The sequence below is a fragment of the Oryzias latipes genome, chromosome 15 (genome assembly GCF_002234675.1).
Source record: "Oryzias latipes chromosome 15, ASM223467v1".
Lineage (NCBI taxonomy): Eukaryota > Metazoa > Chordata > Actinopteri > Beloniformes > Adrianichthyidae > Oryzias > Oryzias latipes.
This window is the reverse complement of record NC_019873.2, coordinates 2786226-2812544: the sequence shown is the minus strand read 5'-3', so window position 1 is coordinate 2812544 and position 26319 is coordinate 2786226. Positions and strand designations below refer to the sequence as shown.

Below are 26319 nucleotides of genomic sequence, written 5' to 3'. Positions count from 1 at the left end.
AGCGCTTGTAAATCTCATTTATTTAGCTAAATTAAGCAAATCTTCATAGCATGTCACATTCCATCTCCACGGCCAGTTTCACAGCACATAATCATGAGAAGAGAGCTGGCAGGAAACAGAAAAATGGACACCGGCTGAACATCATTTCTCAAATAACATTTGCACAATGGCAGCTTGTTATGTTCTATCATTTGTTCTGCAACAGTAAGATGTTGAGACAAGTGAAAGCTTGTCTCCTTGTCCATCAACAGGCTGTTGAAAATAAATGCAATTACAGTAAATAATGTCCTTTTGGTGCAATCAGTATCAGATATTAATTTACAGCTTCAGAGTTTTAATTGAATCATTGAGATTTCTTGAAAAGAGAACAGAAACGTTGCTGTTGCAACTTGTTTGACCAATAAATGGAAACATTCTAAGAAAAAAAGTTATTTTGATTAAAATAAACAATTAAGATCTGGCTGCATGATTGACATGGTGGTAAAAAACTTGGTAATGTTTCAATTAAAGATTTAGTAGCTGGGCTTCTACGGATCTGAATACCACATCCTGACTGAAATTACACCCAATGTTTACTGCAGTAGTCTAAGTAAAAGTTGCTGTGTGGTTGTGACGTTACAGTAACCTGTGAAGAGGTGAGATGGATCTTCTCTCCTTGCATTGCTCAACAGTCTCTGTCAGTTTGTGTGTACAATAGATTGTTTCAGAGTAAACAATGTTCAGAGCTCACTGATTAGGATAAGTGTGTCACGTACCTCTTTGGAGTCTTTCTAGAGAAAACACCAAAGGGACCAGAACTGGAACCTGGATCCAAAATACTTTCTGAAACTGGAATTTAAATAAACTTGACAATCAATACAAAGGTCTGACTTTAAAAATACTGGGAACATTTGCAATTGAACGTGTAAAAAGTGCCAGTGAAATCTATCAAAGCTGCTACACAATGCAAAAAACAAAAAAAAGGCAAACACCCAAGATTGTTAAAGTTTGTATAATAATGAAGTCCTCACATTTTGTTTCCAAACTTGAAGCTAGCCTGGATTATACCAAATATTGCAGTTCCTTTAATGGCCTCTAGAGGCTGGCTTCAAAAGAAAAAGTCAAACTTTACGCCAGAAATAAACGTATAAACATTCTGCTGCAAAAACTGTTTTAATTGAATTTCGTATCCATGATTACCAGTAAACCTTCATTTCAAACAAGAGTTTTCAAAATGCAACAGGTGGTCAGAGATTCTGCGTCCAGTGTCTCGTTTATGGCCTCATCTGTATGTAAAAAATGATTAACCTATGAACCCAAAGATTATATTGAATAGTTTTTGATGAAATCCCAGGTAAAAACAAAAAACAAAAACTGTGCAGCAGCACAATCAGACTTAGTAAAGATGACAATCTGCCCTGATCAATTGGGTTCAGAAAGATAAATAACAAGGTCCATTTCAATTAACTTACTTCCATTCAATGTCCGTTTTTTTCTTTTAGCCTTTTAGCGAGAAGCCTTCGTTGTACAAATCAACTTTTCAAATTTCCAGCCTCTGACATCTTTCTTAGCAGATCTCTAAGGAAACATTTAGTCACAACTTCGCCTTTAGTTGGTCAACATCAGATTATTAACATTCTCACACTGAAGATTTTAATGTCGTAATGGAAAATGTTCTTTGCAAAAAAAAAACAAGATTTTACATTTGTAAAAAAACATCAGTAAACTCCAGCAGTGTTTTTTTTTTCCTTGTGCTGGTGCTGCACAGCTAACATTGAACCTATAATGCCCTTGGGACAGTTGTTGATGTTCTGCTGCACTCCTTTATCATTTGGGTTGTTTACTGCACCAACAATATTCACACATATAAGGACACCAGACTTACAAACAAATACTACCATACCCATATGCAGTAACTCCAGGGTAAAACCTGGGCTTTCCTAAAGCATTACACAGCTCTTTAACTGTGTTAAAAAGGTTTTGTCAGAAAGAAAAGAACCGTACCGACACAGCCTGTATTGGACCATTGAAATACTGTTTATCATACAAATAATGGGAGATAAGGGTCACATTTCCTTCTTCTTAATGAACATATCTTCCTTCAAAGTTCAAGTACTCCAACATAGAAATTTGAACAAATATAGGTTGGCATTTGAAGAATAAAATATACCTGCAAATTTTATCTGACACCCCACCTTTTTTACTTTTACACAGAATAATTTAAGAAACAAATCTCATGGTTTTTTGAGTGGCATCTACAGTATGTTCCAGTCCAATAACATGAAAGGCCAAACAAAAATGAAGGAAAGAGCAGAAGGAAAATCATTGTGAAGAAGAAACACGTCTCTTTATTCTGTGTGAAAGCGAGTTCATCAAACATCAAACAGAGGAGATTAGCTGCAGAACCTGGAATGAAAGTGATGAAGTTTGCCTGGAAGCTGAAGGTTATGCTGCAGACTTATGAAAAAAAGAATCACAGCAACAGAGACATCAGAGCTGGGACGATGGAGGCGTTTGACTTTGGGATGTGAACTTACGGGGCTTTCACTGGAATGTGGCCTTCACTCTCTTCAGAGTGTTGTGGATTCTTCGCGTCTGACGCTCGCTGGACTGCTGAAAGTTGGCATCATTGTCAGCTGCCAAAAGGTGGATGTCCGTGTTGGCGAGCCTGGTAATATGGCTGTGCAAGTAGGCCTGAAGGTCTCTGTCTGGCTTGTAAGGGTACAGAGTCTCCTGGAAGGCGTGGACCTGACTCACGACCTTTGCTATGCTCCTGGAAACAGCAGCAGATGGAATGCGTGAGGAGTGGATACAGTCAAAACAAAGGACAATATGAGAGGAGTGAGGCTGCGTCTGTTTTAATCTCACCAGCGCCATCATGACCTGATTTGGGGAGAACTGGATCGACTGGGGTCTGTCACAGCCAGCTGTGTTTCTGCCTTTCTCTGTATAGTATTCTGACACCAACATCTGGTTGCACCCAAACACCTTTCAAGCATACGACCAGAAACTTCTTTTTCAATCATCCCCCGTCCTACAGGCACCATCTGGAGCAGCACTGACACCTTTACCAACAGCCCAAATCCAACAGCTGTGCCATTACTCTGCGAGCGCCACTTGCTGTGACCCCAGCATCTGGTCAGCCATATTGGAGTGAAGGAGAAGGACACAGGAAAATATGTGCTCTTAGAGAGCTGGCCAAATTTGTCATAAACAGATTCCCAAGATGGCGAGAGCCGGCTAATTCTCCATTTATGACAGTAATGTCCTATCTGTTGCCGCAATGATCATTTCCTTGACTGTTTGCATTTGATTTGCTTCATTTTGGAACATCACCCTTGAGGGAAAATTCAAGCTTTACCGACATGAATGGAACGACTGAGGAAATGAGAGCAGCACTTCAGAAATGCATTTGATGAGAGTTTAACTCCACACATCTCTTTGTAGAGATATTTCCTCTTTTTCAACATCCACGCTGCAAAAGCAAGATGGTGGGACATCTGCTGCCTGTCGACACTTTCAGTCTACACAGTGTGTAACGCCCTGTACATAATCACAAAGCTACAAACACTGAGATAGAGGTACATCATTCTTTGAATCAGGCAATCAACACACACATGCAAGTAATCAGAATGTGTGAGAAAAACGCCCCTCTCACCCTCCGTGGGTGGTTTCTCCTCCAAGCTCGGGTCCTCTACCAGAGGCCTGGGAGCTTGAGGGTCCTGCAGTATCTTAGCTGTTCCTAGCACTGCACTTTTCTGGACTGAGAGGTCTGAGGTCTTTCCAGGTATCTGTTGTAGCCACTCCTCCAGCTTGGGGGCTACTGCCCCGAGTGCTCCAATTACCACAGGCACCACTGTCACCTTCACTTTCCAGGCTTTCTCCAGTTCTTCTCTGAGTCCCTGGTATTTCTCCAGTTTCTCATGTTCCTTCTTCCTGATGTTCCCATCGCTTGGCACTGCCACATCCACCACAACGGCTTTCCTCTGTTCTTTATCCACCACTACAATGTCTGGTTGGTTCTCCATTACCATCCTATCAGTCTGGATCTGGAAGTTCCACAGGATCTTTGCTCTCTCATTTTCTACCACCTTTGGAGGTGTTTCGCATTTTGACCTTGGGGTTTCCAGTTCATATTCTGCACACATGTTCCTGTTTATTATTCCAGCCACCTGATTTTGGCCCCATTGTCAAAATGTCAAAGTTCTTTCCCACTTTTACTCTCATCCATAAAGTTCTCGTCATTTATCCAATACTAATGGATAGACAGGTAAACAAAGACAGAGAGAGAGTTATACCTGAGTTTGTTCCACTTGTAAGCTCCAGTAGTGAGTGTGAAAGCGCCGATCTCCAGCTGCTGGACGTGCATAGCGAGGATGTGTGCTGAGGGAAGGGTGGGCCTCCTATGTGTGCGTTGTCCCCCCATAAGACACAGGTCATCACTCTTCAGGAAAACCTGTAATTGAGTTACGCAACAACACAAGTGAAAATTGCTTCATTGTGTAAAATATTAATAAAACAACTGATCCATTAACAGGACAATGTGGACATGGTCAGACAAACATTTTCTCTCCCCGCTCTTAGAGTTTGGGTGATGTGTGTGTGTGTTGTCTCATGCTTCACTTTCACCAAGAGGAACTTTCAGGAGAGCCAGTTGTAAGCTGTGAGCACACAGCTATGTTGCTTGAAGCTGTTTTTCTATTGATTTGTTTGCCCTGCAGCCCACTTTCACAATATGTGGCCATCCTAGCCCTCAGTTACAAACACCAAACACCATGTTTTCACTCACACACACGCATGCACACACACACATACACACACACCTGCACAGCTCGCAGCTCCTCCAGGATCTCTAAAACCTTGGAAGTCAGGTGTTTCCAGGCCTTTTGGTCAGAAAAAAAGAACAAAAAAAGGCTGAATACTGAATTTTCCATGCACTGGAGTCATGTATTAGGACGTACCTGTGAACTAAACTATGGAAACTTCTGTTTTCTTTCATTCAAATCTTTTTAATCACTTTCATTTCCACATTTCTCATCACGGCACTCGAATATTCTACATCTTATTTGAATTCATTAATGCTAATTTCTCATTTGTGAAACTAATTAAGTACCATCAAAGCTCTATCATAACAGAAAAAAAAAACATTTAGCTGAAGGCAGACGATTTATTACGCAAACTCAGAGTTTGTGTCAGAAGAAATTTATGAGGCAGCCTTACTGGTAATTGCCTGACAATCACATTTTCCAGAGCGCCAAGGACCTGCATGGCTGTGGCAAAGTTCCTCCACTTGTAGCAGTGTTTTCCTATCCATAAATACTTGGTCAGCAAGGCAGCTTGTGACTGAGGAAAGAAAGCACCGACCAATGTGATGGAAATACAGCAAGGAAGAGCCTCATAGTATGCAGAGATAGAATGTACAGACTGACAGATCTGCAGTTGCAGCTGGAGCACTGAATGTCTTTAAATCTGGAAAAATGCTGAAATCAACTCCAGAACAACCTCAGAAAAATTCTCCATTTTTCTTTTGAATTAGAAGCAGTTGGACAGATGTGCCTGATACATTTTTCTGATTGGTGTTAAATTTGTAAATGTGAAACGATGTCAAAAATCTGCAACGGATAAAAACAGAAAACACTGTTGAGTCTGCTCTGAGCAATTACTAGAAGAAATTAGATAGCTGCAGAGTGATATCGAAATAATCCATCCTCCATCCCTTTACCACTATATCCCTTTCGGGATCACAGGGTTGCTGGAGCCTGTCCTGCAGCTGTCATCATGTGGGATATGGACTGCTTTTGGTTCCTGACCCATTCCCCTTCAGGAGTTTCCTCCTCTCACCTTCACTGAGTCGCAGATGACTATTTCAGCAGAGATCCAGTTTGTGACACTGTCAGCATGAGTGAGCAGCCGCTGAAGGAAAGTGTCTGCTGCCCCCTCCTGAACAAGCACACCCCTGCCCCCTGCTGCTGGGATCGGCTGTGACACATTCCTGGCGAGGGAGGCAGGTGAACACAAACGAAAAGCATCAACAAAAAAAATAAACTCTTCTTTAGATGAACAATTTCCATCTCAAGATCTGTAGTTTGGAAACACTTAATGATGCAACAAATGGCAGAAATTCCTAAGGCCAAATTTCTCTGTTTACATCAATGTTCTAGAAATTTTGTTTATTCCATGAATTAACTAATGAATTTCTGCTGTACGGGCATGAAACCTTTAGACGGAAGAGGTGCTTTAATGGGAAAAATCTTAAACAAGCTTAACTTGGACGTTTCTTAAGTTCACAAAAGTCTGGAAAGTTCATTCTGAACTCTGAACTTCCAGGCTGAAGCAGTCAGAAACATTAGTAACTGTATGATTTCCAGATCTAAAAGGTATCGCTCACTAGAAAACAATGAACAATAAAAAAAATAGATTTATAAACAATGTCTAATAAGCAGATACAGCTAATTCTCCAAGATGATGATTCATGGTTTTCTATTGAAATGGAGTCTTTTCTGAATCTTTTTTAGAGCTACTCAAAGCAGCTGGTGATCACTGATCAAAGTCAGATAAAAAGCAGGAGCTCACAGGAAAAAATGTTGCTTGTTCTGCTAATCTTGACAGAAACAATAAGGTCTTCTTGACCAGTTTTTCTATCTTCTATGGTCCAGTTTTGGTGAGTCTGAGTGAATTGTAGCCTCAGTTTCCTGTTCTTAGCTGACAGCAGTGGTACCCGGTGTGGTCTTCTGCTGCTGTAGTCCATCTGCATCCAGGTTGGACGTGTTGTGTGTTCACAGATGCTCTTCTGCAGACCTCGGTTGGAACCTGTGGTTCTTTGAGTTCCTGTTGTCTTTCTATCAGCTGGAACCAGTCTGACCTATGACCTCTGGCATCAACAAGGCAATTCCACCATTAGAACTGCTGCTCTCTGGACATTTTCTCTTTTTCAGACCATTCTCTGTGAACCCTAGAGATGGTTGTGGGTGAAAATCCCAGTAGATCAACAGTTTCTGAAATCCTCAGACCAGCCCGTCTGGAACCAACAACCACGTTCAAAGTCACTTCAATCATCTTCTTCTCTGTTCTGATGCTGATTTGAACTGCAGCAGATCGTCTGGACCATGTCTACATGACTAAATGCATTGAGTTGCTGCCATGTGATTGGCTGATTGGAATGTTGGACAGGTGTACCTAATAAAGTGGCCAGTGCATGTGTGTGCATATGCATCACCATCAAAGACGACATCATTATTTTGTTATTTATTATTTAATGAGCTTAATATTTTCCATGAAAATCTTTTATATTTGTTCTCACTCTTAAAAACAAAGTTGTATCTATCAACCATGCCCTGAATTCCAAACAAGCAGGTTTTGTTCAGCCTTTGGGCTTTGTGAGGTTTTTTTATGGCTTACTTATTCTAAAAAGACACCATACGAGCTTAAAAAGGCCTAACCTATCAAACACATCTCAATTCAGTTAAATAAAAACACAGATTAAACATTCACATCATAAAAATGTTTTTTTCTAAACTGATTCTCAACCACTGAGTGGTGTGTCAGAATGCATACTATAATTGTAATAAAAAGGAGTAAATAAACTGAGGATTTTTCAACAAAATAACATTGTCGACACACAGCTAACTAACTCTTACTTACTTATTTGGACTTAAGACTTTGTCTCTGACTCCTTGTATCCTGGAGTTGAGGAAATGAACTGGATGACATCCTTGAAATATTTCCTGCAGAGCAGGAGTCAAAATGAATTCATTAAATGAAGATGCCAGCTCCTTCATTCTGGTTTCTATGGTGATGTCCCCCTCTAGTGGTTCAAATACAACATCCTGACCATGTCCTGGAGCAAAGGGGAATGAATCCTACCTGCTGCAGGAGCGTGAGCTGCTGGGCGATGTGCTGCGCGCTGTACTCGTTTTGGCTGAACGGGACTTGCTCTTCACTTTGCAGGCAAAGGCTGGACATCACAGAGCCATGGCAGGGCATGGGCAGGGCAGCAGAGATGGAGAAAGCCTTTTGTTTAGGCGTGGAGGCTGAGGACTCCACCAGTCGCGGGATCCTCCACTGAAAACGTCCACAGAACTTAGGACTGTGCTTCAACACCTTTGAATTACTGATCCTACAAAAACCTCCAGAGACGCACTGAGAGCTTCTTTATGAAGAAGCGCAGACATTTCTAAGCTTTGGCTGCAGAATATTTCATACGTACAACCATTCCCTTGTTTATTTAATTTGACTTGAATAAATAGAAATCATTTATTAACCATTCATTGTTATTTTTAAAGTAAAAAATATATCAATATGTAAAATTAGTTTGACTATTTGTTTAACTCCACCTGAAGATTAAAAGGTTTGTTCATTTGCTGTGGATATTACAGTAGTTTCTGAAGGCTGAAGTGAGATTAAAAATACAAAATACAAAAAATACAAACTGACTTTCCTACACAGATCCTCCAGAGATGAATGCAAACACACAGAGTCATCCTCATCAAGTCCACTACTGCTTCCTTTCCTTTGTGTGTCTGTAGAGGAAGTGTGGCAGCTGTGGAGAGCGTGGAGCAGCGCCTCCCCCTGGCTGTACGCAGGAACCACCTGTGAGAAAACAAACAGAACCAATGGAAACACATTTAGGAGCTGTATTTGTCACAATTTACTTACAAAATGACTTTTTTCAATACATAACAAACAATTTAATTCAATATAATGATTCCTTAGCATTATGAAACCTTCATAACTATTTGTCTTTCTAGTTTGCTATTTTATTTTTTTTACTTTTTGGTTGGCTAGTTTAGTTTTATGTTTAGATTAATTTTCATCCTGCTTCTAATGAACTCTTTACTCTAACCAAGACAATCTCTCTCTCTCTTTTTCTCTACATATATATACAGTACAGACCAAAAGTTTGGACACACCTTCTCATTCAAAGAGTTTTTATTTTCATGACTATGAAAATTGTAGATTCACACTGAAGGCATCAAAACTGTGAATTAACACATTGGGAATTCTATACATAACAAAAAAGTGTGAAACAACTGAAAATATATCATAGATTCTTCATAGTAGCCACCTTTTGCTTTGATTACTGCTTTGCACACTCTTGGCATTCTCTTGATGAGAACAGTGTCACCAGCAAAGCACCCCCACACCATCACACCTCCTCCTCCATGCTTCACGGTGGGAACCAGGCATGTAGAGTCCATCCGTTCACCTTTTCTGTGTCCCACAAAGACACGGTGGTTGGAACCAAAAATCTCCAATTTGGACTCATCAGACCAAAGCCCAGATTTCCACTGGTCTAATGTCCATTCCTTGTGTTCTTCAGCCCAAACAAGCCTCTTCTGCTTGTTGCCTTTCTTTAGCAGTGGTTTCCTAGCAGATATTCTACCATGCAGGCCTGATTCACACAGTCTCATTTGAACAGTTGTTGTAGAGATGTGTCTGCTGCTAGAACTCTGTGTGCCATTGACCTGCTCTCTAATCTGAGCTGCTGTTAACCTGCCATTTCTGAGGCTGCTGACTCAGATGAAGTTGTACTGTGCAGCAGAGGTGACTCTTGGTCTTCCTTTCCTGGGGCGGTCCGCATGTGAGCCAGTTTCTTTGTAGCGCTTGATGGTTTTTGCACTTGTGGACACTTTCAAAGTTTTCCCAATTTTTCGGACCGGCTAACCTTCATTTCTTAAAGTAATGACGGCCACTCATTTTTCTGTACTTAGCTGCTTTCTTCTCGCCATAATACAAATTCTAACAGTCTATTCAGTAGGACTATCAGCTGTGTATCCACCTGACTTCTACACAACACAACCGATGGTCCCGACCCCATTTATAAGGCAAGAAATCACACTTATTAAACCTGACAGGGCACACCTGTGAAGTGTAAAACATTTCAGGGGACTAACTTTTGAAGCTCATCATGAGAATGCCAAGAGTGTACAAAGGAGTAATCAAAGCAAAAGGTGGCTACTATGAAGAATCTACAATATGACATATTTTCAGCTGTTTCACACATTTTTGTTATGTATTTAATTCCACATGTGTTAATTCACAGTTTTGATGCCTTCAGTGTGAATCTACAATTTTCATAATCATGAAAATAAAGAAAACTCTTTGAATGAGAAGGTGTGTCCAAACTTTTGGTCTGTACTGAACATACTGTAGAGAGTGGACACTGCTGCATAAGTGGGCCCGGATCCCTCGGGCGCAAACCGCAGACCAGGCGCCGGGCAGGACGGCTGAGTCTTGGCAAAAAAGGAGGCACATGGACTGGCCGAGGCCTCAAGAAAAGCTCCTGTGGGCCAGAGTGGTCCTCCACCAAGGGCTTGTGCGCAGAGGGCCTTCTGCTGCCCCGGAGCAGAGAGAAGAAAAAATAAAAGTGCACACAGTGTAGTTAAACACAGTGATGCATGTTTCAGAGGAGGTTCGATTGGCCTTTCTACAGAGCTGGATTACACTGTAAGGGTGATGATCTGCTGACGGATTATTTATAATAAATATATATATATTTTTTTCTGTTTTTTGATCTCTGATTGGCCCGTGATCTAGCGCCACATCCTCCCTTATTGAATGACATAATGAGCACCCCTGATATAGGAACATGTGTGCAGAACATTAACTGAAAACTGGAGACCCCAAAGTTTAAATGGGAAACACCTCCAAAGGTGGTAGAGAATGAGAGAGCAAAGATCCTGTGGGGATTCCAGATCCAGATTGTACAGTTGTAAATATCCTTGAAAAATCCTAACTGACTGTTTTATGAGCTACTACATATATATTTATTGAAGCAATTTTGGTTAAAAAAATAAACAGTTCATACTTCAGTGTTTAGGAAGTTTTCTACTGTTTCCACTAGGCTGCGCTGTCTGAAATCCACGGATCTACAGTCTGTCACCCAGAGCTGGAGCAGATCCAGACTGCGATGGAAGATCTTCTCCATGTCTCCTGACATATTTGGACCCCCCCTGGAAAAAACAGAACCATCAATAAACCAATCTTCAACTTTCTGAGTTTTTTCTGCTTCCATTCCTGGACTTCCTGTTACACTTTACCAAAGTCCACCATACCACTGTTACCTTGTGGCACAGCTGAATTTTTCCATGATGAACTGCAGGAACTGCTCAGGAGTGCAGAAGAAACGGTAAGTATACAGGAACTGCTGGATGTAGCCCTCAACAGCTGCATTTCTGAGAGGAAAGCAAGCAAAGAACATGACCTGCAGCTGATGCCTGGAGTCTTGATCTGTCACAAGATACCCTCATTTACTTTAATGGCCTCCTGATCTGCCACACAATATAGATCTCCAAGAGAACGAATGTGTCTTTAAAATGAGCGTCCACTAACGCACAGATCTCAACTGAGAGCTTTGAAAAGTCTCAAAGATGTGGAAACTAAAAACTTTGCTGGAAATCTTCTTTGGAGCAAAACTTCAACAAATACTCCAAACAAACATCTAACCAGCTCTGACTGAAAGTAGGGGCGCCACAGTTCTAGATCAAAAATTGAACCGTATGTAACACCCTTAAACCAAAGCGTGGGGAAATTGTTTCTTTGCTTTCCTAGAGAAAAGCATTTCAGCAGATACAATTCAAATATACCGGAAGCTTTTTTCAGCATTTATTTTTTTACTTAACGATCCACTCTAATAAAAATTGTATTTCTGGTGTTTTTCAAATGTTCTTGTGGCATTTTTCTCATCATGGAGGATATTTATAAAGAAAATTAAGCTCGAAATTGCACTTCTGAGTATTTATTTATTCAAAACATTGTGAATCAGGAGCAGATGAAAAAATGCACTTTGAAAAAGATCATTTTGTGACGTTGAAAATAAGTTGGATTTACCACAAACTCCCTGCGCCGAGCTCTTAGTATGTCCTTTGTTGACACAATCCTACTTAAAAGACCACTGGGAACACATTTACAATAAATCAAAAGGTGATCAGAGCGGGTTGGTAACCGTATTCATCACTTAAAACACTGTTTAGTTTCCAAGCTTTTTATAAACTTTGAAAAAAAAGCTACATTATAGTTAAAAACATTTGCGGATTAATTCTGTAAAAAAGAACTGTTAATTAGTACAATTAAAGTCATTGGCATGTCTAAATTGTCATAAATGTAAGTTCCAGTTATGACCTTAGAAGGGTAAATGGACTTAATAAAGCAGCATCACACATGCAGCTCAAGCTGAAACTCTCAGCAGTTATACCTGGCATACAGGTAAGCCATGAGGCCTAGAGGAGACCCAGCCTGGAGTGAACTCTTCCCCTTGCTGACACTGAAGCTCAGGGCTGAGGGGTTATCAGAGGACTGAAGCTCACAGGAGTCCCTTCCAGAGACAGCCAGAGAGGGCAGCAATGAAACCTCCAAACCCCACCGGTCCACACTCAGAACCTGCAGACAGGACAGGATGTCTAACAAACGGCACAAGAGCACGTCCTCACTGAAGTCTTGAAATTCAGCTGTAAGAAGTACCTCAAGATATTTTTTTACGCAATCCAGGAAGGTCACTTTGGATCGTAGTTCTTCAAGCTGGGACTTTAGCTTGGAGAGCATCAGTTTTGTCTCTGAACCTTCAGGATGCAGCACACATTTTATTGATCACACTAAAAGATCAGCAATCCCCTTAACCATGACAGTGTAACAAGCCCTCCACCTTTGTTTTTCCTCTCCTGCTGAATTAACCTTTGGTAGAAATTTCGGGTTTTCTTCAGATTCCTCGTCTCAATAATCAGCTGCTGCTGAAGTTCCTGAAAAAAAGAAAAATGGACAAGATCACAAAAAGTCAGACAAAAGATTTTCTTCGCTTTTGAATGGAAAATGCCCTGTGGTGCTTCCACTCGCTGTGGCACAACTATTTATTGTTTTTATTTTCCATTCACCATGGCAACCACTTTGAAGTCAGCTGGGTGGGAAGTTGCAGCTTTTAAAGTAGCTGCTATAAAGATGTGTCTGAGACTACAGGGGTGCCATCAAAGTAAATCTTTACTAAATCTTTCATTAATATTCCTTTGCAAATGTTAATAACTTCTGCCCAGAGCGAAGTTCAACACGTTCATATTTAGACCCAGTGTGGGGGCAATTATCTTTAATGCCCCTTCCTGCTCTGTTTACCCCAAAGCCTGACGGTGACCTATTTTATTAGAGACAAGAAAACCAACTCTGTGCTGAAAATTTCGGCGTCGCCAGGTGAGCAATAATGAATAAAATGCAACAAGCGTTTCCACTGTGCTGCTGTGCTTCCACGACACACACATGTGTGGCATTTCTGAAAAGGTACCTGGAGTCTTGTGTTTCAGTAAAATTAGAGGGAAGAAAACACTTCAAATAATTTGCAGATTTAAAATTCATACCATATATTCACCGATTCCAGAGAAAAGAGGTTCCCAACAAATAAAAAGAGCATGAAGTGAGCCTTTGAAAACCTGATAAATAAATGATGACGCCTGCTGGTTGCTCAGACTCACAGAAAAGGTTAAAGCTGACTCACAGGTTTACTCACCTCTGCCTTCATGTCCAGGCTTGGCGAACTCGTGTGCATCCCTAGATTTGCTGCATAGTCCATCACCTCTGGATCAAAACAATCCACTCCAAAGAAGGCCAAAGCCCAGGCTGAGCCGGAGCAGAGGCCCCTGGCTCCCGCCCTGGATCCGGGAGCAAAAAGTCGCTCAAACTCCAGAGATTCGCTGTCCTCCATGTCATCTGGGAAGTACGGGCTCCTTTGTTCCTCCAGCCCTTCCTCCCTCTCCAACAGAAACTCAACTTCAGAGGGGTTTTCATCACTGCCACCCGCTGAAAGATCTCCCCCCTCCATGACCACAGAGTCTGACCTGACAGTGTTCAAACCTCAAATGGTAAACAGAGAGAGCAGGCACAGAGAGAGAGGCAGAGGAGAACAAGAGGAGGGCTAATCACATGGAGAGCAAAAAGACAAATCACATTTTTATACAAAGAACTGAAAGAGAAAGATGTGCAGCAAAGACCCAGCTCAACAATACGCTTACTGTTCTGCATACATGCAACACAAATTCTATCCTTATCACTTCATCTCAAGAATGCGTTTAAGAGTTTACTTGTGTATTCAAATGGCTCATTTAGAATAAGCAAGTGTGACGAAAACATACAAACATGTGCTCATCAATGTCACAGGAGAAGCTGCAGAAAAGAGGAAAACAAGAATATCTCTTCAGAACTGCTGTGAATGTGCTTCAAGCTTCAGACCAGCAACCAGCAGTCTCTCAGAGTTCTCGTGACTTTGGCGGCTGGTTTTGTAACCCTTGCTCTATCCTAGGCACTTTGACATTGGGAGTTGGGTCATCTAGACCCACTAGACAGTGCTCTGAACCTTTGTTCTTCAATGATTTGTGATCTTCACTGGTGTCCATGGATTACATGAAATCTTTCCACCTTTATCCACCTTTGTCATGGTAGGGAGAACACGTCAATGTAAGGGTGGGGGGGTCATCTAAGATAGCACAAGGGCTAAATCAGAAAAACTCAAAAGATCAGACAGATGCAAAAGCAGACTTGATCTCTGTATGGAAAATGCAAGTCTCCCATTACCTTCTTCGTATTTAAGAAGACCCTGCTTTGTGAGGACATTAGTGTTTTTACTGCATTGCAGTCTGTTCATTCATCTTCTATATCTGCTTATTCCTGTTCAGGCCCATGGGGATGCTGGAGCCTATCCAGGTACTGCAGGGCAAAGGCAAGATAAACCCTCCCCAGTTCCCTGGTCCATGGCAGGCCCAAGCAAAAACAGACAAATGCACACTCATAGTCACACCTAAAGTTCATTTTAGAGACACCAATTCACCTGTATAACATGTTTTTGGACTGTGGGAGGAAACTGGAGAAAACCCAGAAAGGAACGAGGACAACATGCAGACTCCACACAGAAAGGTCTCTGCTGGGATTTGAACCATCCTCAACCATCTTCCTCCTCATATAAAACCCCAGAAGGAAGAGGAAGGCTTCTAAAATACCTGATAAACTTTCTATGTGGGGGCGGCCGTGGTGCAGCGGCAGGGCGGCTCGATTCCAGCCTTGCACGCCCATGTGTCGAAGTGTCCTTGGGAAGACACTGAACCCCACCTTGCTTCTGGTGGTAGGCGGGCGCCAGTCTTCAGCAGCAAAGCCGCCATCAGTGTGTGAATGTGTGTTTGAATGTGTGTGTGACTGGGTGAATGGGTCTGTGACTCTAAAGCGCTTTGGGCCTTGAAGAAGGTAGAAAAGCACTATATAAGTTTACGCCATTTATGTGACATATAATTTTTGTGCACATCACATGTCAAAGCATCCTACTCTGACTTTCAATCAGCAGTATGACTCTTTGACGGTCTAGTTCACCTAACTAAAATCTAAACTTTGCTGAAATGTTTTCTTTCATTTTTTTGAGTTTAACAGTAAATTTCAATGAATAAAGAATTGGTGTCAGAGGCAAAGATTTTCAGTTGGTGTCAGAATGATGCACCTGCGTGTACAGTTTGAATTTCATGCATATGTGCATGTACACCACAGGCAGAGGAAACAGTTGGTTTGGTAGGTTTCTTGTGCCAATCCAGAAACAAACTGACAAAAGCGTGGCAGATACATGCAGGGATTTGTTCTGCAGTGGTCACTGTGGACTTCTACTGAGTTAGAAGGGAAAAAAAACACGTTTGTTTGAAGAAAAACACTCTGGTCAGAAGCAGGTGGTGTCACTGTTCAAATGCTTCATTGTAGAACTGCAGTAAGACTGAACCGTTTAAGGAGTTTTTTTCATCTTCGCCCAATGACATATCTATTTATTTTTGTGTCATTTGTGCAGATTTGAAATGCATGTTTGTTTGTTTGTTTGTTTGTTTGTTTGCCTCACGAAGTTCAGCACAAAATGAACATTGTTTAAAACTTTCAGACTTTGTGGCTCCACTTGGACCCATGAAAACATCAATGGCTTGTCAGACAAAAGTATAAAAAATGTTTATTGATAATGCTAAAATGATAATTCCCTGGTGACAATCTTTACATTGTGTATTATATCTGTCATGCATAGTAAATTCACAGAGTTTCAGTCAAGAACTTTGACTTGATATAAGTTTCCTTTTCAGATGTATACAGTCTGACATTTTACAATCATGTAGTAAAAAAATACCCAGAAAGCAATCCAGCATAAATGGAAAAGGAAAACTGCAAGCAATCTTTGTGATCTAAACAGCAATGGCTGATCTGAACATGTTTTTCCCACCATCAGTCATCCAGCTCTGTTATTGTTCTTAATTCAGCATAATTCAACACTTTCTTTTTCCCCCACATCAAGTATCCACATCAACAGGTTGGGATGTGTAGATGTTTCCGTTCAGATCAAGACAGCTGTGGAGGCAAACCTCTGCCTCATCAGTGGCTGTACAGCGTAGGGTGAGTGCTGCCTCTTTCACAGCCTTTGATGGACTCTGTTCAATATGGTCCCTGTAAGAGGTGTATGAAAGACTGGGAATAAACTGGGTTTACAGAACCAGAACTTGAGATGACACTTCTAATGGTTTTTTCTGGACATAATAGAGAAGTCTGAGAAAGAAACGTTGGAATTTGTATGACTAAGACTAAATTTGTCTTGGATTTGTAATAAAAGTAAGGAAACCAATGCACCCTCTAAAAAAACTGTCTTGTAAAACACAACATATAATCTCACATAACAACACAACAATTAAAAACAGATGTTTGAAGGTACCTATTATACAAGTGCAGGTTAACCCAAAATGATGTCCGTCTTTTCTCATTTTTAGAGTTTAAGCACAGACAATGTTAATAAAGTCCTCCTCAAATGACGTCAGAAGAAGTGCAAGGGTGGAAAAACAAGCCTTCAACACACAGCTGAGCTCTGTGAACAAGTTTGCAGCCTGAGGAAAAGCTGGGACGTCTCCGTTCTGCAGGAGATTAAATGGTTTCTCCACACATCGGCCCGAGCACAAGAGCATGCCAACGCCTGGCTGAAAAGATGTCAAAATGATTTGACAAGCTTCTTTCTGGCTTACATATAAATGTATCTTCATATGCACATGCACAATACAGCTTATCACAAATCCTACATCGTGTGCCCCAACACAGCCAGAAATTCTCCTCTGCATCTGAATAAATGCTAGAAAAACTGTTACCATAGTGACTGTTTGGGTGCTGGGTATGGACAAGCACATGCATAAGTGAGTGTGCAGATGAGGAGAGGTCACGCTCAGTGAGGACTTGATCATTCAGCATTTCCACTTACCAGTATCAATAGAAGAATATATTTAAATAAATGTTCCATCTGGACTCTATTGTGTTTGCTTTCAATCTGGAACCACAAAAGACCAAAATGAATACAAAATGTTGGCTAATCGGGTTGAGTCCATTAATAAAGACTCTTGTGTAAATTACTCAACGTAATTAGTTTAAACTCTCCAGAGCTGTGTGCTGTTGACACTCACACATATGCAGACTCTCTTAAAAAGGGGAGGAGGTGCTTCATGCTGCAGCAGGACCAACCAGGCATGAAGCCATATTGAACAACAAGAATTCCCTGTTTTCTATGCTTGAGTACACCAAACGGAAGAGGGCAGTGAGACTAAAGCAGCATAGCTGCAGCAACAGTTAAAGAAAACATCCCTGTTTCAGAAAAAAGAAAGGTAAAAAAGTCTCAGTGTAGATGGGCTGGAGTGCACGACTAAACCCTTAGTCACATGGACTTTTACGGGGCTTTACCTGGACCGGTGCTGCAAGTTTTTGGGTTGTCTGGACCCGTGGAGGGTCATGGGAGGAGTAGCTGTGCAGGTGTGTCTTTATTTCCCTTGAGGCTCATACTGCCACCTCAAGGGAAGACATGAAAATGGAACGTACCATTGTCGAGTGTGTGGTAAATGTGTCGTGAAGTATTAATTAGTCGGTAGGGGTGAACGATACACGTAGCTGAACTGAACCGTTTCTGTACGTTTTTTCTTTTTTCCCCGCATATGCATTGTAACGACCCAGCTACTTTATCACTCGTAGCGGGAAAAAAGAGCCGAGCTGCTAATTAACCAGCTGCTAAGACTGTCCTTAGCCGCCCATACTCCACACGCCCTCAAACAGTTTCAGAGAGGAAGAAGTAGACAGACAAGCAGATTGCTCCATCTCCTTTCTGCCAATAAAACCCGTTTCATGTCAACGCTTATGAGCAGCGTAACAACATGAACCTCACTTCTCTTTGCAGCTCTCTCAGTGATGGTGAAGGATTCAAAACACAAGATTTCACACTTCCCATGAGTCTTAGAGTCTATAGGCGGGGCTAACCCCCCAGGTCGCCACTGTATTAACTTTGCGCCGAGGCGGAAGTAATGTTAGCCGTGAGTTTCCTCCGAGACGCTATCAGGTGACGGACAGTTAGCATGTCAACATATGGCTAATGCAGACGCCAGGCCAGAGATGAGGACCCCCCCATCTCCTTACACTCTCCTGTGTGGGGGGAACACTTCATCTTTTTTGTCAGCATCCATGAAGGGGGGCAACAGCTGGGTGGGGAGAGCGGGGATCGATTCGCCAACCCTTCGGTTGTTGGACGACCTGCTCTACCGCCTGAGCTAAACTGCCACCCAATGAATCATTTTGAAAATCCTATTGGATCTGATTCTCTGACCTAAAGTGGATCCAGATCATCTTCATCCAAACTTCCAGCAGTGAGACTCAGACAGAAATTCCTGCTACTGAACAGTGAAGTTTTCCAGATTCTTGGATTTCTTCCAGATCATCAAGTGGAAATGAAATATGTGTCCAAACAAACAAGTAAACTAGAATGAATGTCAAATCAAATCAAACTCATGTCCATCATGGATAATCCTGAGCACCCTCTCCATCTTGTACTTGGTAGACAGCGGAGGGCCTTTTCCAAGAGGCTGAGGCAGGCCATACTAACTGCTACAGGAGATCAGTCCTTCCTCCCTCCATTGGACTATACAACTCATCAACCTTGAGCTATATATAAGCTGCAGTTGATGTTTGGATAAGATTGTTGTTGTTTTTTTACCAGAGTTTTGTTATTATCACTGACCATTAATATTTTTCTAGAAACTTAACCTGTGCACTGCAGCTGCAAAAATCAAATTTCATAGACTGGGATCAATAAAGTAATTTTATCTTTCATTATGTATTCTCGGGACTCACATGGCCTCCACAGTCACCAGATCTCATCCATGACTGGCATCATGGATGTTCAGCCGACAAATAAGCAGCAACTGTGTGATGCTGTCATGTCAACATGGACCAAACTCTCTGAGGATGTTTCCAGAACCGTGTTGAATCTGTGACACCAAGGATTAAGGTAGTTTTGAAGGCAAAGGGGGGTATTAGCAAGGTGGACCTAATGAAGTGGACAGAGAGTGTTTGACCAGAAACCAGTAAAAATATTCATGAATAACAGGATCACTCTTCTGTAAACATAATTACATAATTGATGTTCAAACATGTGATAGTTTATTGTGAAAGCTGAATCAAACCCTGTCATGCTCATTTTATTTCCTTTTTCATTCTGTATTTTCATTGTATTGTTTATTCATTCATTAAAACAATTCAAACAGTTTACATTTAATGTAAAATATGAATGTAAAGGAGCCGAAAGTAGTAACCTATAGTGTTTGCCCCCTGTTCACAATTTTAAAGCCCCACTCCAATGAAAATTGTGTCTTTGGTGTTTTTAACATGCTTTCAGTGTGAATCTACAAGTTTCATAGTCATGAAAACAAAAACTCTGAATGAGAAGGTGTGTCCAAACTTTTAGTCTGTACTGTGTGTATATATATATAGAGAGAGAGATAGAGAGAGAGAGAGATAGAGAAAGTAGTCTCTTGGACGTGCTGGCTTTGTGGAATAGAGACCGAGAAGATGAAGAGAAATCAAGGTTTCTCTTTTGTATAATTTCACCAGCTTTTGTAAATCCATCCTGTTAAAAAGTCCTGTTAAAAATAAATGTTTTCATTTTATATTTTCATTTCAAGTTAAAAAGATTTGCAAAAAACAAGCACATATTTGGCATATTTGTATGCCACACATGGCATATGAATGAAGCTAGGAGAACTGAGAATTACAGACATTAGAATCATTAAACATTTACAAATGTCAATTGTTCCAGTTACAGTTGTATTACCTCTGACAAGTTCATACTTGTGTCTCAATAATAAATAAAAACATCTGTCAATATTGAATACTTTATTTTGTGACTTGTTTTAACATTCTGCTTGTAGCATCTCAACCGAAGTATCATGAAGATGCAGAGAAATCCATTTTGACTGCTATAACAACAGAGCAACATCTTCAGGTGGAGACAGTGTGATAGTATGGGGGGAGCTTCCCTACCTAGAAAAATAGGGCTCGTCTTCCCTGGAGGAAATCTTGATGCAGAGATTCTGCCATCAGTGGCAATTCCATATTTCCACGCACACTCAGCCAAACAGAGCACATAGTTTTAAACACTACTGCCAGAACTCCAGAGAGAAGAGAGGATGGAATGGTTTCCCAGCATCTCAAACTCACTTGTAGGAATGACCAACATATCATTTTAAAGCTTCTTACAGCTTCTCAAAGAATGGGGTGCAATCCCACAGAAATGCATGCCTGCAAAAAGGCAAGATGTCAGCCTCTTGTGGCAGTTGAAGCCACAGAGATCTTGTTTGCTGAAAACACACAAAGATGGTAATTTTCTTGTGTTTTCAAGTTTCAAAACATAGGGACCAAAGGACTACGGGTACCACTCAGCTCGTCGTTTCTGTTTCTTATCCTAAAATCAATGTTTCTTACAAATCTGATATCAAATCACCAAGATGTTCAACTGAACAAGATTTATAGCCAAATAAAACACAAAAGTCTTTTTTGTCCAATATAAGGTTTTCTAGCCAGAAGTTTTAAAATAACGTATAGTGATGGCGTCTATTTCATTATCTAAAGGGTTACCCTTCTGAAGCAGGTCCTGGTTGTCTCTCTTCCTCTTTCTCTCCTTGGTTGGTCAGGATGATGGTGATGAAATGTGAAGCAGAGGCGGCGAGACCTCTTGGGAGTCTTTTGCTGTTTGGAGAGCTGTGGGGAACAGGGCCATGCACAAGAACCAGTGGGCTCTCATTGGCCATGGGCACAAAACCTACATATGGTTATAACAATGCCAGATACAATATCAGGGATATTGTCTCATGCAATACATGTTTTAAAAGCACACTAATGTCACAGTAACAAGGAGATTGGCTCGAGATAAAATTAGAAAATAAACGATGTGAACACATTTTATCTCTAGCATCTTCTTTAGCTTGAAAGGTTTGACGGTAATGCTTTCTTTTACAGTACAGTACATACAGTGTACTTAAGTGGTATTTACGTGGTACTTATTGTGTAACTACTGGGGACTTACAGGGTGTTTACATGGTACTTACTGGGTACTTACATGGCACTTGCTGCGTATTTATGTAGTGCTATTTGGTTCATACTTATGTGGTACATACTGGGTATTTACATGTTGTGTAAAGGTGTCTTTTGTGGTACTTACCACATACCCGGCATTTACTACTGAAAGTACCAAGTAATTGAGTGGAAATGTGGCTGACTTTCTGTTACAGTCCAGTTTCATTGTACTTAAGGGGTAGTTTCTGTAGTAAATTAATGGTAAATACCATGAAACGAACGTGTGCAGACTTAAATTCAAGGTACTTTATTTGGACTTACCTTGTTCTTACATGTGGTAAGTACCACAAAAAACACCTTTAAACAACATGTAAATACCCAGTGAGTATAGTATAAATACCCAGTATGTACCACATAAGTATGAACCAAATAGTCCCACATAAATAGACAGCAAGTACCATGTAAGTACTAAGTTGACACAAAGAAACTACCATGTAAGTACCCAGCAAGTCCTATAAAAAGTACCATGTAAACACCCTGTAAGTACCCAGTAAATTCCATAAAAAGTTCCATGTAAACACCCGGTTGGATTTTACAATGCCATCTTTTTTCAGAACATCATTTTGGAATAATTGACGCACTCTCTCAGGGAATGGTGCATAGTGCAGTTACTGATACCAGTGTGACTGGCTAGTCAGAGACTCACAAAACTGGAACTGTGACTGATTTTTGACCATTGTCCTCAGTCAAACCTCAGATCATCATTCTGATTTCATGTTTTACAAATGGATTTATAACTAAAATATAGCTAAAATAGCAAATAGCTAAATTGTGGTCAATTTCAACCTACATGTTGATGATGCATCAGACTTTTGTGTCCAAATTTTTTTTTAATTTCTCAACAGCCATGGATTTTTTTTAACATGTCAATGTCTCCACTCACAGCAGGGGTTACACTCTGGATCCACTAATTAGTCATGGCCACTTTGGCCTCTCTTGAGGATGTAGGCATCTCAGATCATACCTATGTTTTTTTTGTTTTTTTACAGTGAATGGTTTTGCTAGATAGAAACTTCCAAGAGAACTGTTGGAATGGGTTATGTACACCTTTAAGTAGCTGCAAACTTTATGTCATACCTGGAAAACAACCAACCAACATTTCAAGTTCAGATTTAACCAACATTTTAACAATAAAGTCATATTGGACAAAGCTGCTTGCCAAAAATAAAAATAAAAATAAAAAAACTGTTAAAACCACAACCTCTGCTTCATGAAGCATGGAAGAAACCACTATATTTAAAAGAAACTCCAGCAGGGCAGAAAGAAAAGGTTGCACTCGTTATCAAATCTTCAGAAAAAAAATGTTTTTAATGTACAATGCAGGGGTACTAATCCAAATTAATAGCATGCATTTACTATAAACCAAAAGTGTTTTTGTCTATAATTGACTGGTCAATCAATCAAATGTTTTTCTGGTCCATATGCCACTTTCAGCAGCAAAACATGCCAGAAGTTTGCAGTCCATTTTAACAATTAGATAAATAATAATGGACCTAATATGGTTTCAGTCATATTTCACAGGTAGAGATTCTATTGTTAGTGCAAATGGTTTGTCATCTGGGAGGCACAGACTGTTGTGTTTGGTGTCCCTCAAGGGTCCCTCCTGGTTCCACACATTTTTTTTTTTCACATTCTGCTTGGTGACATCATCAAGAGACTGCTTAAGATGCATTTTAAATATTGAAACATGGGCAGAAGACAATCCTTTCAAGCTCAATCAAGATAAAACAGAGGTTTCAATTTTTATTATTGGTCCTGATGGTGAGAGAGAGAGGCGTCAATGCCATCCATCCACTCATAACTTGATTGTGTCCAATATAGCCAGAAACCTCTGTAGGACTTTAGATACAGACCTTGATAATAATAATAATAATAATGATGGCTAAGATTTATCTGCACTTTTTCTTGGTGCTCAAAGCGTTTACAATGTGTCTGTTATTCATTCATACTTGGTGATGGTAACTACTGATGTGGCCACAGCTGCCCTGGGGCAGACTGACAGAGGCGTGGCTGCCAGTTTGCGCCTCTGACCATCTCTGGGACATTCACGTACATTCACACACCAGTTTATGGCTTTGGAGCAGACACAAACCAAGTTACAAAGACTGCATTTAGAAACATCACCTGACTTAAACACTTTCCATCCAGGACTAGTGCTGAAATATTAATTCATACTTTTATAACTTCTAGAATAGATTACTGTAAGGCCCTCCTTTCTGGAGTAAAAAAAAAAACATTATTCAGATGCAGCTTCTTCAAATCTCTGCTTCATGCCTCTTAACCAGGACCACAAAGAAGAAGACTTATTTCATCAATAATGAGATTTCTGCACTGGCTTCCAGTCAGCTTTAGGATCAATTACAAGAATTGTTTAGTAGTTTATAAAAATCAGACTAGCCCCACCTTTTTCCTTTTATTATTTAGAATAGCTTTTAGCTTATGATCCTCCCAGAGCCCTCAGGTCCTCGGGTGCAAATCTACCGGGGGTCCGCAGGGTCAGAACACAAACTCGTGGCGAGGCCTCATTCCAACACTGAGGGGCCTTGCCTGAAATACAGACTGTCTGAGGACATGATAGCCTCATCTAACCTTAGAATGTATGGTTTTAGCTTAGCTGTACATATCTTTTAGAGTTTATATTCCTATTGTGCCCTGTTAGCTTTACTTTGGACACATAATTGATTTCACTTTTCATTTGTTTGTTAAAAGAGCAAATTCTAATGAGTCTTATTATTATTATTATTATTATTATTATTATCATGTCCCACAGCAGATATTGACTGCAATCAGTTATTTTTCTTTTTTATATAATGAACTTTGTTTTATTTAAGGTGCTCCTAAAATAAAGGTAAATTAGAATTTTAAGGGAGAATATTTCAAATGACTAAACAGAAAATGAGGCAGCTCACTAAAAAAATGATTTCCAAACACATTCATTTATGAATTCAGTTTAGTTTATAAAGATATATTGCATGAGGGACTTCTAAAACTAGTTAAGGATGTTCTACCGCCAATTGACGAATGCTCCTCGCACTGGTGAGCTTCTGGTGCATTCACATCTTCTGAAGCCCCAGATCTAGAGGCAGACTGAAAGGAAATAGCACAAAAATTTATATTTTCTCAAAGAGTCTTAAGATTCTTAAAATGTACAAGGAAGTTGGTACTTAAACGGACACTTTGGGGTTGTATCCACCTTGACAAATAGGTAAGAGACTAAAAAAACCCTTACTGAGTGAACTCTGCGAACCAGTCTGCTCCAAACGCTCTCAGCATTTGTTCCCTTGAGTGACAGGTTGTCATGGCAGCTCTGGAACAAATCCACACAAAAACAACACTTTATAGCCATATGGTAAAAAAAATCATACAACTGACCTTTGCAAGAGACTGAAATAGAATTGGAACTAGTAGAAATATATTTATTCCCTCCTGTAAACCCATGATCATATCTCACTTGCAGCTCACCTTGTGTGTACAAACCAGCTCATTTTGGTCAATGCTTTAGCTCCACTGTTTGTCATATGTTTTGGACTACAGGTTGGACCAATATTAGAGTGAATGTATGCTTGTTTCACTCCACATTGATGCTTATTTAGTTTCATGAACCATGGGAGGAATCGAAAAATCATCTAGAATATTAGCTCAACAAACGAACACGATAAGGAATAGAATTGGAATAAGGAGTTTCAAGATTCCACAGCAGGATAATTTGGCATGCCTGGACAAAAAAATAGTGACATTTTCCAAGTATTACGATTTTAAATGCTAAAAATTACTTTTTTCGCCATAAGAATAGTAGGCCTTTCCATGGGTGTAAGCTTAGCCATTTCCAGGAGGAGTCTCTTCATTTTGCGAGGCATTGCCAGCTTTTGATGAGGTGATAAAGTGAATTTGGCTGTGGCCCAGATTATCCCAGCGACCCCATATACACAGACCTGAGCAAAGAGGAAAAAAGAGGCAAAGAAACAAAATGAGGCAAAGACAATGAATGTGTTTGGTTCAAATGTAAGCAAAAGTTATTTAGATGAATAGACCTTCTCAGTTACAATGCCATGTTCTTGATACTCTGGGGCCAAATAAAACTCATCCTGGCATCCTGAAAAGGAGACACAGGGAGCTAATTTCATGAGTCAAACCTAAAAACATATATGGATCATCCTTTTTATTTAAAAAAAAGGGGGGGGGGGGGTTAAAACATTTACTGTTTAAGTCATACAAACCAGTGTTTTTAGGTTTCAGAAAGAGCATCTCTCCCTCACAGCTCACGTACACTGAGTCAAGGCATAAATAGGCTGAAAAGAAATGAAATGCAAAGAGAACAAAAGTGTGTGCCACTCTATTTTTGGAGGTCACATGCAGTTTCTTTCAATCTGCATTAAACATACAGAGCTGTCATGTTATTGTGTGTTAGTCTGCTGCTGCAGATGAAATCACCTGGAAAGTGCGTGTATGTTTGCAACGTGGACAGGCAGGTGTGACACAGAGCCCACAGCTCAAACACGCTCAGCCTCCGTCCACAGCGAGTCAGCAGCTCCCTCAGAGAGATCCACTGAACAGAAGACAAACAATAAAAAGCAAATGTATGTTTGAAGAGATGTTAGAGCTCCTGACTGCAGCTTGTTGTGTACCAACCAGATCAGCTACATGTTTTAACCCTTGTGCTATTCTAGGCACTTTAACATTGGGAGTTGGGTCATCTGTTTTTCAACCTTTTTTGAGCCGCGGCACACCAGCATCCAAAAATGTAAAAAAAAAAGGAGAAACTCATAGTCTGTATTGAGCTACAGCCCCTCCGCAATCTCACATGCATTTTTGTGATAATTGTGGCAGAAAAAGTTGTTTTTCCTAAAATATGTAATAAAAGTTAAGTTAAAAGATTTAAAAACTGTTTGATGTTTGTTCGTTGTTGTTTCAAGACGTCAAAGGAAG

At 40.4% G+C, this 26319-nt stretch overlaps 1 protein-coding gene across 1 annotated transcript in view; it reads right to left on the bottom strand.

Annotated features, from left to right (window-relative positions):
• Positions 1-26319, bottom strand: part of kndc1 (kinase non-catalytic C-lobe domain containing 1) — a 42151-nt gene continuing 15832 nt past the window's right edge. The window contains exons 8-27 of the mRNA XM_023963473.1: positions 25825-25939; positions 25611-25682; positions 25425-25486; positions 25167-25325; positions 24623-24700; positions 24351-24480; positions 13466-13809; positions 12620-12713; positions 12439-12536; positions 12173-12357; positions 11043-11153; positions 10787-10931; positions 8413-8568; positions 7843-8040; positions 7621-7703; positions 5821-5971; positions 5200-5322; positions 4803-4862; positions 4278-4435; positions 1-2752 (exon numbers count right to left, since the gene is read on the bottom strand). Of these exons, the coding sequence (XP_023819241.1) occupies positions 2524-2752; positions 4278-4435; positions 4803-4862; positions 5200-5322; positions 5821-5971; positions 7621-7703; positions 7843-8040; positions 8413-8568; positions 10787-10931; positions 11043-11153; positions 12173-12357; positions 12439-12536; positions 12620-12713; positions 13466-13809; positions 24351-24480; positions 24623-24700; positions 25167-25325; positions 25425-25486; positions 25611-25682; positions 25825-25939 (2751 nt within the window). The 3' untranslated portion in view covers positions 1-2523. The remainder of the gene's footprint in view (positions 2753-4277; positions 4436-4802; positions 4863-5199; positions 5323-5820; positions 5972-7620; positions 7704-7842; positions 8041-8412; positions 8569-10786; positions 10932-11042; positions 11154-12172; positions 12358-12438; positions 12537-12619; positions 12714-13465; positions 13810-24350; positions 24481-24622; positions 24701-25166; positions 25326-25424; positions 25487-25610; positions 25683-25824; positions 25940-26319) is intronic.